Genomic DNA, 12,204 nt, shown 5'->3' with positions numbered 1-12,204 from the left:
GGGGTCTTTTATGGTTCCGTACAAATTTGAGGATTATTTGTTCTAGCTCTGTGAAAGATGCTAGTGTTATTTTGATAGGGATTGGCTCAAATGTGCAGATTGCTTTGGGTAGTACAGACATTTTAATGATGTTTGTTCTTCCAGTCCAGGAACATGGAATGTTTTTCAACTTCTTTGTGTCCTCTTTAATTTCTTTCATAAGTATTCTCTAATTTTCAAAATACAGGTTTTCACCTCTTTAGTTAGGTTTATTCCTAGGTATCTTACTGTCTTTGATGGAATTGTAAATGGGACGGATTCCTTAATTTCTGTTTCTGCTGCTTCTTCATTGGTGTATAGAAATGCAACAGATTTTTGTACATTGATTTTATATCCTACAACTTTGCTGAATTCATGTCTTAGTTCTAGCAGTGTTTTGGTTGAATCTTTTTTTTTTTTTTTTTTTAAGGTAGGCTCCATGCCCAGTGTGGGCCCAATGTGGGGCTTGAACTCTCAACCCTGAGATCAAGACCTGAGCTGAGATTAGGAGTTGGACACTTAACCGACTGAGCCACCCAGGTGCCCCTGGTGGCACGTCTTTTATGATATTTATTATAAGTGACACCAAGTGACCCTGTCAGTGGGAATTGAAAAGTAAAAGATTGCCCAAGAGGAAGGAAGTGACAGCAGAAGTATGTTAGAGTTTGTAATAACAACTCAGTTTTAAAACCAGAAGTCAAAAAAAGAAGCCTTGCTGTATAAAATTGTCATGTGTAGATTTGTGCCTAGATCTTGAGTTACAGTTAGTAGAAAATAATTAGATTAATCATAATATTTTTTTTTCTAGGTAATTTTGTGAGAAAAATTTTGCAGCCTGCTTTTCATTTAATTGGCAGGGAAGATGACAATAGTACTTCAGAGACCACGGGCCATGAATTTTCCCATTTTCCTGAAATGCCAATTAAACAAGGAATTTTCTGTAGCAAAATGTCCTCAGATACAGACAGAGGAGAGAGTTGGGCCTGGAATTCAAAGGAACGGGAGAGCCCGGGCTCAGCTGAACTGAGCAGTCCTGACCTATCATTTTTAGTTGTGAAGAATAACGTAGGAGAAAAGCATCTTTTCGTAGACCTTGGTAAGTGAGATTGCCAGCTCTCTGCTGGACTGTCCTTGTGTACCTCCCTGAGCGACTCGTCAGTGCCCATCCGTCACTTTGCTGAGGATTCTTGCTGCCACCACTGCTCCATAGCGACCGTGGAATCACTAGCAGCATGTGCCCCGTGAGCGAAGATGCTGGAACACGACGAGGCTTCTGTTCCGAGGTCCTAGAGGGGTGCCTGTGGGACAGAGGCCCCAGGATGCCCTGAGTTCCAAAAAGCGAATTGTCGGAGCTGGCACCTCCTCTGAAACGTCCAGAGGATTTGTGTCAGGCGAGTCTTGACAGGGGACAGGTGGACCAACGCTCTCTAGTACTGGTGACAGGTTTCATTAGAACAGATATGGTAGAAAAATGGTCCTTTTATGTGACAAAATGAGGCCAGTGGTCTCTTCACTGAAGAGCTTTGCAGTGAGTGGCAGGAGTCATCTCGCCGCTCTTTGTCTGTCCTCACACTGGCACACTGGCTGTTTCATGCATGCTTTCTTCGACGCTCCTTGCTTCTGGTCCGCTGACCCGAGGACGTATGAGCTCTGGGCAGAGTGCAGCCTGATTGGGTAACACATAGGCCACTCAGGGCCCCTCATTCAGCCGGCTCCAGTCTGGTCAACTAAACCTCATTCTTTAAGAATTTTTAAGTAGGCTTCATGCCCAGCACAGGGCCCAGCTCGGGGCTTGAACTCACAACTCTTGAGATCAAGACCTAAGCTGCAATCAAGAGTCAGACGCCAAACTGATGGAGCCATGCAGGCGCCCCTAAACCTCATTTTTATATTGTGGCTCTAGCTTGTGGTTTGAAAGCCGTTAAGAGCACATTTTGCCACTGAGGGTTGGAGCAGCTGAGAGGATGTCAGTGTCTAGAGGCTGGAGGAAACTAGGTTTAACCTACAGGCAGGGTAATCCAGCCAGCCAGGCCAAGAGTGGGAAGCGTTCCTGCTGCACGCTACCTTCCTAGCTAGCTACCCTGACAACCGGGTGCCAGAATTTGGAAATACAGACAGATCGGTGGAGTGCAGTGGTCTAGGTGTAAACAAGCACCAGTTACGAACAGAGGAGCATTCTTCCAAATGACCAGTTTTGTTCTGTTAGGGGAATAGCCTCTCGAGGTTGTGCTAGCATGCAGTAAACTAGAGAGAAGGCCTGATGGGAAGTGATTCAGGGAGACCAAAATAGCTGATCTCTGTCCTCTGCCTTGACCCCAGTATTGAAGACCCAAAACAGATACCCCAATTCATGATGGTTAGCCTTAAAAGTTAGTTTACTGGGGCGCCTGGGTGGCTCAGTGGATTAAGCCTCTGCCTTCGGCTCAGGTCATGATCTCAGGGTTCTGGGATCGAGCCCCACATCGGGCTCTTTGCTCGGCGGGGAGCCTGCTTCCCTCTCTCTCTCTCTGCCTGCTGCTCTGCCTCCTTGTGGTCTCTCTCCCTCTGTCATATAAATAAATAAAATCTTAAAGAAAAAAAAAAAAGTTTACCGCACCAGCAAGGAAATTTCCATTATATGCTTGAAGAAAGATTTCAAGAGTTTACCCAGAATTATTTATATACCGAAAAGGACATTCCTTAAGGTGTCTTTTGAAAAGGACAGGGATTTAATAGTACACGCCAACATTTTCTTTTAAAAGACTTTATTTTTTTAAAGTTATCTCGATCCCCAGTATGAGGCACAAACTCACAACGAGACCAAAAGTCTCATGTTCTACTGACTGAGCCAGTCAGCCACCCCCAAAATTTTTTGAGGAAACTTTTTATTGAAGTATAACATTCAAACAGAAACATGGCTAATTTGTGAGTGTGCAGGTCAATGACTTATCACAAAATGAACATACCCTTGTCACCACGCCACCCTAGATGAGAAATAGATTACCAGGATCCCAGAACCTCCTCCCCACAGGTGACTGCTCATCCATTCTCTAACACTGTTTTTGCCTGTTTTGCCTATTTCTGAACTTTATCTTTGGAATCCTATAGTATTTGTGGCTTGCCTTTTCGCTCTCTGAATGGTGTCTTTGGTGAATGAAAGTAACTTTAAATAATAGTAGTCTGATTGACCATTTTCCTCTTAGTGTTTCTTGTATCTTGTTAAATCTTTCATTATCCCTAAATTATGAAGATATTTTCCTATCTATAAGACTTATTTTTTTACCTTTTATATTTAGATCTGCAATCCACTTGGAGTGGATTTTTGCCTGTTCTTTGAAGAGGAGTTAAGATTCATTTTTTTTCCATATATGAATATCCATTTTTCTCAACACTGTTGAAATAACTGTCCTTTTCCTATAAGGGCATCTTTGTTGTAAGTCAGTTGTCTATATATGTTTTGTCTTTTTCTGGATTATGTTTTGTTCCATTGTTGTGTTGATCTGTTTTTGTGCCATTACCATTACTGTCTTAATACAGGTTTTTTTTAAGTCTCGGTATCTGGTAGGATAACCCACCAACTTTGTTCTTTGAAATTTCTTGGCTGTTCTTGACCGCTTATACTTCCATTTAAATTTTGAATCAACTTGTCAGGTTACACACACACACATGTAGCTAGAATTTTGATTTAGTTTGCATTGAATCTAGAGATCAACTTGGGAAGAATTGACTTTTTTATGATATTTAGTGTTCCAGTTCGTGAACATGCTTTGTCATTCCACAAACATAGATGTTCTCTAATTTCTCTCAATGTTTTATAATTTTCTAAACAGAGAACTTACACATCTTTTGTTAGATTTATTCGAGGTTTTTGAGGGTTTTTTTTGTTTTTTGTTTTTTTGGCTTAAACAACAAACATTCATTTCTCATAGCTGTGGAGGATAGAAGTGCATGGTTAGGGTGCCAGCATGGGTGGGTTTTGGTGAAATCCCTGTCCTGGTTTATAGATCACGGTCTTCTCATTGTATGCCCACATAGTGGGGAGAGAACAATATTTGATTTTTTTGATGCCTCCCTTTTGGGATTTTTGACACCGAAAATACTCACTGCCTTGGAAACTCTTTAATAGTCTCAAACTTTTTTTCTAAATGATTTGCCCAACTTTCCTATTTATTTACAACAGGAGGGTTACCCCCAAATAATCTTGTCTCGTTTTCTGTTTCTGCTTGTGGCATCTTCCATACCAACTCAACTTTATCTTAAGTTATGTGTTGCTTTTCTTTTGTTTACAGCTAATAGAAAATAATTTTTTTTTCATTTCTGTTTTTGTTTATGTGAACATGAGTTTTTTTCCCACCTTCATTTTTTTATTGAGGTATAATTGACATGTCACATTACATTAATTTCAGGTGGTCAACGTAATAATCTGAATTTGTATATATTGCAAAATGATCACCACAGTAACTCTCTACTTAGTTACAGAATATTTTTCTTCTGATGACAATTTCTAAGATAATACTCTTTTAGCAACTTTCAAATATGCAATACAGTGTTATTAACTATATTTGCCATGCTGTACATTACATCCCCATGACTTATTTATGTTATAACTGAAGTTTGTGTTTTTTGACTCCCTTTACCCATTGGCCCACCCCCACCTCCCCACCTCAAGCAACCACCAGGCTGTTCTCTGTATTTATTGGCTTGGGTTGTTTTTTTTCTTTAATTTTTAGATTCTTTGTATAAGTGGTAACGGTATTCGTCTTTCCCTGTCTTACTTCACTTAGCACAATGCCCTTAAGGTCCCCCTGTGTTGTCACAAATGGCGGGATTTCTCTTGCTCTTTTTTTTAATGGGTAAATAATATTCCATTTTGTGGAAATACATGCGTATTTTTTCTTGTTTGACTTTCTTTATTCATTCATCTGTCCACAAGACAGTTTGTTTCCGTATCTTGGCTATTGTAAGTAATGCTGCAGTGAATATGGTGATGCATCTGTCTTTTTGAGTTAGTGTTTTTATTTTATTCAGATAAATACCCAGAAATAGAATTGCTGGATCATGCGGCAGTTCTATTTTTAATTTTTTGAGGAACCTCCACCCTGTTAACCCCAGTGGCTGCACCAATTTGCATTCCTGCCAACAGTGCACAAGGGTTCCCTTTTCTCCATATCCTCATCAGTGATGTTATTTCTTGTCTTTTTGATATATCCACTCTGACAGGTGTGAGGTGAGATGTCATTGTGGTTTTGATCTGTATTTCCCTGATGATTAGGGATATCGAACATCTCTTGGCCATCTGCATGTCTTCTACAGAGAAATGTCTATTCAGATCCTCTGCCATATTTTTAAATCAGATTTTTTTTTTCTGTTGAATTGTATGAGTTCTTTATATATCTTGGCTATTAACATATATATCTTGGCTACTAACATCTTATCGGATAGATGATTTGCAGATGTTTTCTCCCACTCAACGTGCAGCCTTTCCATTTTGTTGATGGTTTCTTTTCTCTGCAGAAGCTTTTTTGATGCTGTCCTGCTTGTTTATTTTTTTTTTTAAAGATTTTATTTATTTATTTGACAGAGAGAGAGATCACAAGTAGGCAGAGAGGCAGGCAGAGGAAGAGGGGGAAGCAGGCTCCCTGCTGAGCAGAGAGCCCATTGTGGGGCTTGATCCCAGGACCCTGGGATCATGACCCGAGCTGAAGGCAGAGGCTTTAACCCACTGAGCCACCCAGGTGCCCCCTGCTTGTTTATTTTTGCTTTCGTTGCCTCTGCTGTTGGTGTATTTAAAACACCCATCTCCGAGATCCAGGTCAAGGAGCTTATTGCCTGTTTTCTAAGACTTTTATGGTTTCAGGTCTTTGAATCATTTGGAGTTAATTTCTGTATATGGTGTGAGAAAGTGGTGCAGTTTTATTCTTTAGCATGTGGCTTTCCAGCTTTCCTGACTCACTCTCCCGAAGAGATTTTTCTTTCCCTATTGCATATTCTTGGCTCCTTTGTTGCGGATTAATTGAATATATAGACTTGATTTATTTCTTTGCTATCTGTTCTGTTCCGTTGATCTGAATCTGTTTTCATTGCCAGTCCCATACTGTTTCGATTACCGTCGCATTCTGATGTAGTTTGAAATCAGGACCCATGATGCCTCCAGCTTTGTCCTTCTTTGTCGGGATAGCTTCAGCCATTCTGATCTTTTGTAGTTCGTATAAATTATAGAATTCTTTGTTCAGCTCTGTAAAAAAATGCCACTGGAGTTTTGATGGGGATTGCACTGCATGATAGCTTGCCCTGGGTACTGTGGATGTTTTAACAATATTTTTCCAACCCATGAGCTTGGCCTGTCTTTCCATTTGTTTGTGTCATCTTCAGTTGCTTTCATCAGTGTTTTGTGTAGTTTCCTGAGTATAGGTCTTTTCCCTCCTTGGTTAAGTTTATTCCTAGGTATGTTATTCTTTCCAGTGCATTGTAAATGGGACTTTTTAAAAATGGGATTGTTTCTTAATTTCCTTTTCTGATAGCTTGTTACTGTAGAGAAATGCAACAGATTTCTGTATTGTTGATTTTGTATCCTGCAACTTCACTGAATTCATTTATTCTGACAGATTTTGGTGGAATCTTTGGGGTTTTGGGGTTTTCAACATAGAAATTTCTGTACATAAACATCGGCAAATAGTGACAGTTTCACTTCTTCTTTCCATTTTGGATGCCTTTTGTTTCTTTTCTTCCCTACTTGCTCTGGCTAGGACATCCAGTACCATGTTGGTAAAAGTGATGAGAGCAGTGTTCTTGTCTTGTTCCTGACCTTAGAGGAAAAGCTTCCAGCTTTCACCACAGAGTATTATGTTAGCTATGTGTGTGTCACATTCGGGCTTTATTATGTTGAGCTGTGTTTCCTCTGCGCTCACTCTGTTGAGAGTTTTGATCATGCGTGGATGTTGAATTTATATGTATTTATTTATGTTCTGTATATGTCTGTTATTTTCCTCTGGCTTAATGTGTGGTTTAAGGTTGATGTTTCCTCATTATTGCTCTTCTGTCTGGATGATTGATCCATTGGTTAAGTGGGGGTACTAATGTCCCCTACTGTCGTATTTCTATTTCCTGTTAGGTCTTTTAATATTTGATTTATATATTTAGGGGCTCCTATGTTGGTGCCTAAATATTTGTAAGTGCTATATCCTCTTTTTGGACTGACCCCTTTGTCATTATGTAATGCCTTTCTTTGTCTCTTACTGCAGTCTGGTTGTTGAAGTATTTTGTCTGACGAAAGTAGAGCTACCCCAGCTTTCTTTTGGTTTTGATTTGCATGGAACATTTTTTTCCATCCCTTCACTTTCAGTCTGTGTTCTTATGTCTGAAATGGGTCTCTTATTGGAAGAATATAGATGGGTCTTCTTTTGTTTTTACACTTTCAGCTTCTCTGTGTCTTTTGGTTGGTGAATTTAATCCATTTATAGTAATTATTGATCATTATGTACTTGTAGCCATTTTGTTCATTATTTTCTGGCTGTTTTTTCATTCTTCTTTTTCTACTTCTCTTGCTCTCTTCCTTTGTGGTTGATGAATTCTTTAGTGGCATGCTTCCTTTCTCATTATCGCTCTTTTAGCTACTATGGCTTTTTGCTTTGTGGTTACCATGAGGCTTAAGTATAACGACTTACTTTCATAGTAGCCTATTTTAGGTTTATAACAACTTAAGTGTGAACGCATTCGAAGCTGTACATTTTTATACTCCACCCCGTTTTACATTTTGCTGGTTACATTTTATATCTTTTTGTCTTGTGCGTCCCTTAGCTCATTATTATAGTTGCAGTTACTTTACTCCTTTTTTGAGATCTTTACACTAGCTTCACACTTGATTCATATACTCCTTTAAAATATAGTTTCCTTTACCATTGAGATTTATGCTTTTATATGTTTTCTTGTTACTAATTAGCAATCCCCCCTCTTCTGTTTTTTTTCCAGCTTAAAGATGTCCGTTTAACATTTCTTGTAAGACCGGTTGAGTGGTAATGAACTTTTTTATCTCTTTCTTGTCTGGAAAGCTCTTTATCTGCCCTTCAGTTGTGAATGATAACTTTGCCAAATAGTGTATTCTTGGTTGGAAGTTTTTTCCTTTCAGATATCCTGCTACTCTCTGTGGTCTGCAACATTTCTGCTGAAAACGTGTGCTCATAGTCCTATGGGGTCTCCTTGTATGTAACAAGTTATTTTTTTTTTTCTTGCTGCCTTTAAGATATTCTCTCTCTCTCTCTCTCTTTTTCTTTTTAACTGATGGCATTTTAATTATAATGTGTCTTGGTATGGGCCCCTCTGCTGCATTTATTTCATTTGGAATTCACCGTCCCTCTGGACCTGTGTGTCTTTCCTTCCCCAGGAAGGAAATTTATTTGTTCAAATAAGTTTTCTGGCCCTTTCTCCTTCTGGGATTCATATAATGTAAATGTTAGTCTTATCAGTGTTGTCTCAGAAGGCCCTTAAGCTATCTTCACTTTTGTTTCCTTCTTTTCTCTTTCCGCTGCTCTGTTGGGGGAGTTCCTCTGTCCTGTCTTCAGGTTCATTGGTCCGGCTTCATCTAGTTTGGCGTTGAACCCCTGTAGTGTTTCAAGATCAATTTTTGTTTTTTCAGCTCTGTGATTTCTGTTTACTACTTCCTTCCATTTTCCATCTTTTTGTTGAAGTTCTCACTGTGTTCATCCATCCCTCTCCCAAGTTTAGTGAGCATCTTTATGAACCATTACTTTGAACTCTTTTTCAGATAAATTACTTCTCTCCATTCCATTAAGGTCCTTTAAGAGTTTTATCTGATTTGTTTGGAATGCAGTCCTCTGTTCTTCATTTTGCTTGAGTCTCTTTGCTTGATGAAAAAGCATTTCCTCCCAGTCTTGAAGGGTTGGCCTTGTGTAGGAGATGAAACTTCTCCTTCAACCCTGTCCTAGCTCTTGGTTGTTTCCCAAACTTTTGTAGTTATCCAAGAAGCCTGTTTTAGCTTTTATGGTTCCCAGGACTTCAGTATATGCCAGACCCAGTTAATGTCCCAAAGGGCAGGATCTCATTCAGCACCTGGGTTCAGGCTGATTGGAAGCTATACCCTCAGGTTGCAGCTTTAAGAGAATGGAAATGTGTACAGTCATATGGGTCTGCAGATGTGAGTCCCGCTGACCCGCACAACCGGGGAACATGGAGGCGTCCTTGTGGGTGATAGTTGCAAAACTCAGGACTTGCTGAGCATACAAGCTCGTGTCTGAGAGGTCCTGGTGAGCTGTGGTGAGGTGGGAGAGCACAAAGATAGCATCACCTGGCCTGTGCTCCCTGGAAGCCGCTCTGGAGCTTCTAGATGTGTGCCAGACTTGAAGATTGCCCCCCAGGCCAAAACTCTAGGACAAGCAGTTAGGCCTCTTTCCCAGAATGTTCCAGTCTGCTCTGTGTGCAGTGCGCAGGGGGTGGCAGCCATCTAAGAACTCTCTCTCTGACTGATGCAGTCTCGTGAGCCCCCGGACCTGAAGCCCCCTGGCCACCAGAGCCACGGGACAGGGTTATCCCCTAGGAGGCAGCTCCAAAATGCAGGGTACCCGATGTCAAAACTGGGGACGAGATGCTTATACAAGTTCCCCTCAAGTTAGCAGAGATGCTGGTGCTGTGAAGCACAGCAGGAGAGAGGATGGAAATATTGCCCACCCTCCAAGGTCTCAGGAAAGGTTTCCGGGCAGACCTTACTGGCATGATAATGTCATTAGAAACCTGCCCCAACCGCTGCACCAATTGTGATTGCTAATAGGCTTCTTAGAGAGACTGCGCCCCTGGGCCTGTTGCCTCTTGCTGAGCGGTAGGGATGGTGGCTGTTGAAGAGCTCCTTCTCTGTGGGTCACAGTTCTGCAGGACCTGTGAGCGTCAGTCCAACAGGCCACCAGAGCCAGGTGATGGAGAGGAGTCCCCTGGCAGCAACTGCAAAAATCAGGGCACCAGACAAAGGGCCTAAGCCCTGCTCTGGAAGATCCCAGTGAGCTGGATGATGTGAAAATTCCGTCCACTGAGCTCCACGCCCTGAGGGCCCTTCTGGAGGCTCCTATAACTGTGCCAGACCGGAAGCTTGCCCTTTGGGCTGGGGCTGAGGCTCAAGCAAATAGGCCTCTTGCTCAGAAGCTGGGGTGTGTTTCCGTGTGTCTCTGTGCGGTGCCTGGGAGTGGTAGTCTCCCGGCACTGTCCTTCCAACTGTACAGTCCTGGGGACCCAGGAACCAAGCCTCCTTGGACTTCAGAGCCGGGTGATCAAGGGATCACCTGAAAAACAGGTCACCACATGTAAAAACTCGGGCACCAGATGGGAATAGACACTTTCCTCCAGGAGCTTCTGGTGCTCTGGAGCCCAGCAGAGGGGGAGCCAAAGCCAGCCTCGCTCCTCTGGCTGGAGTGAGGCCGAGGGGGCGGGCAAAGATGGCACCCACTAAAAAAAGGGAGGGGGGGAAGGAAAAGGAGAAAAAAGGAAAAAAGATGGCAGCCACCGGCTTAGAGAGGCAGAGAGGATGATGGCACCCACCACCTCCATCCCTGGAGAGTATCCCTCAGTCCAGCGCTTTAAAGTTTGGAAATGAGTCCCTTTCACATAAAGTCTGGGCACTTTCGGAAGGGCTGCTTGATCACTAGAACTTGGGGTGAGTGAGTGTGCAGGCGAGCCCTTAAGAGCCCTTTGTCAGTTAGCCGCAGCCCAGTCTTCAAAGCCACATGTTTCTGGGGCTCATCTCTTAGGGGCAGGCCTTAAAAGTCGGGGTATCTAATGTGAGTTATGATCCTTTGCTTTCAAGGAGAAGCTCCGGGTTTTGAATTCCCTGCCATTTGTGGGTGTTGCCCTGGGGGTGGGGCTTATGGCGAGATTGTGTCTCGGCCTTTCCCACCTACTTCCATGTGGTTTCTGTCTCGTTGGGTGAAGGAGTCTATCTGCTGGGTTGTAGGGTTTTTTCAGAGGAAATCGTTCCAAATACAGCTGTAGTGTTGGTGTGCTCCCGTGTGGAGGGGAGTTCAGGCTCTTCCTACATCGCCACCTTGAACCAGAACCGGTTGTTTCTCTAATAATGCTGTTCAAAATTAAGATTTGCTGACTTTAAAAACGAATCACAGAATACATGCATTCATAATTGGTTTATTAATTTTTAATAATAGGCGTTTATACAAGAAATAGAAACTTCCGGCTGTATAAGTCATCGAAGATAGGGAAGCAGGTGACTTTGGAGATTGCTGAAGACAACAGATTTTTTCCTAAACAGTCCAAGAATATTTCTGAAGAAAACCAGTATTTCCTGTCTTCTTTGGTCAGCAATGTCAGGTATATAGTACCAGAATCACACCGTTGTGCATTCATGAATGTTTATTAAACAGCGAATGACATTGTGTAGTACCAAAATGTGAATTGTGCAAATTCATTCTAACTTAAGAATTCTTAAATTCTAGGTTAGCTTTCTTTTTATAAGAAAGAAAACGAAAACAGTTGTATTCCATTTGGAAATAGTGTTACTGTTAATATCTACTTTCCATGGATGTACCTTCATATGTAAAATTTACGTATCTCCTTCATTCAAAGAATATTTTCTTGAGATCATTATTTATGTGGTTATGTCAGTTGTTTTATCCACTTAACGTTATATCATGACTATCTGCCAAGTTAATGACTTGCAACAGTTAGTTATAACTAAAACTTTTATTGCCTGTATAATTTTCCATTATACTGATGAACTCTAATTTATTGTCAGTTTTGTTGTTGAACACTGAAGGTGCCATCTTTTGGTCATTTTTAAAAAGTGTGAAGGACCTCTTTCAACAGAAACGTTTGCCTCCATTTCTATACCTGGGTTGGCAAATTTTGTTAGTCCAAACCACATTTAACGATCAAACTAAATTGCCTTCCTCAATTGACTTGCTCTACTTCTTTTTCCTTTGCCTTCTCTAGATATAGTTCTCAGGAGAAATCCCGTGGAAATGGATGTTCATAAAATACTTAAAATACTCCGCTGGAGGGGAAGTTGTGTCCACATGTCCACTCGCCAGCAGTTACTCGGGAGGGTGGGAAGACGGGTGGTTTTTCTACATATTATTTCTGGACTTTGAGTTCTTTCATAACATTTTTCAGACGGAACGTCAAAGTCTTAGTTTCCTTACCTTTAAAATGGACATGATGTGACCCCCTCTCTTAGGGAGTTGTGAAGATGAAGGG

At 41.5% G+C, this 12,204-nt stretch overlaps 1 protein-coding gene across 4 annotated transcripts in view; it reads left to right on the top strand.

The window, feature by feature from the left end:
- Window positions 1-12,204, top strand: part of PRIMPOL (primase and DNA directed polymerase) — a 54,328-nt gene that overhangs the window by 30,141 nt on the left and 11,983 nt on the right. For 3 of the 4 annotated variants that reach the window (XM_045986009.1, XM_045986017.1, XM_045985999.1), the window contains exons 9-10: window positions 827-1,114; window positions 11,157-11,319. In XM_045986009.1, the coding sequence (XP_045841965.1) occupies window positions 827-1,114; window positions 11,157-11,319 (451 nt within the window). The remainder of the gene's footprint in view (window positions 1-826; window positions 1,115-11,156; window positions 11,320-12,204) is intronic. The other variant, XM_045986028.1, reaches the window with a different exon arrangement.

Source organism: Meles meles, chromosome 2, assembly GCF_922984935.1.
Source record: "Meles meles chromosome 2, mMelMel3.1 paternal haplotype, whole genome shotgun sequence".
NCBI classification, from domain to species: domain Eukaryota; kingdom Metazoa; phylum Chordata; class Mammalia; order Carnivora; family Mustelidae; genus Meles; species Meles meles.
Note: the sequence above shows the minus strand (reverse complement) of the source record. Positions and strands in the feature narration are given on the sequence as shown.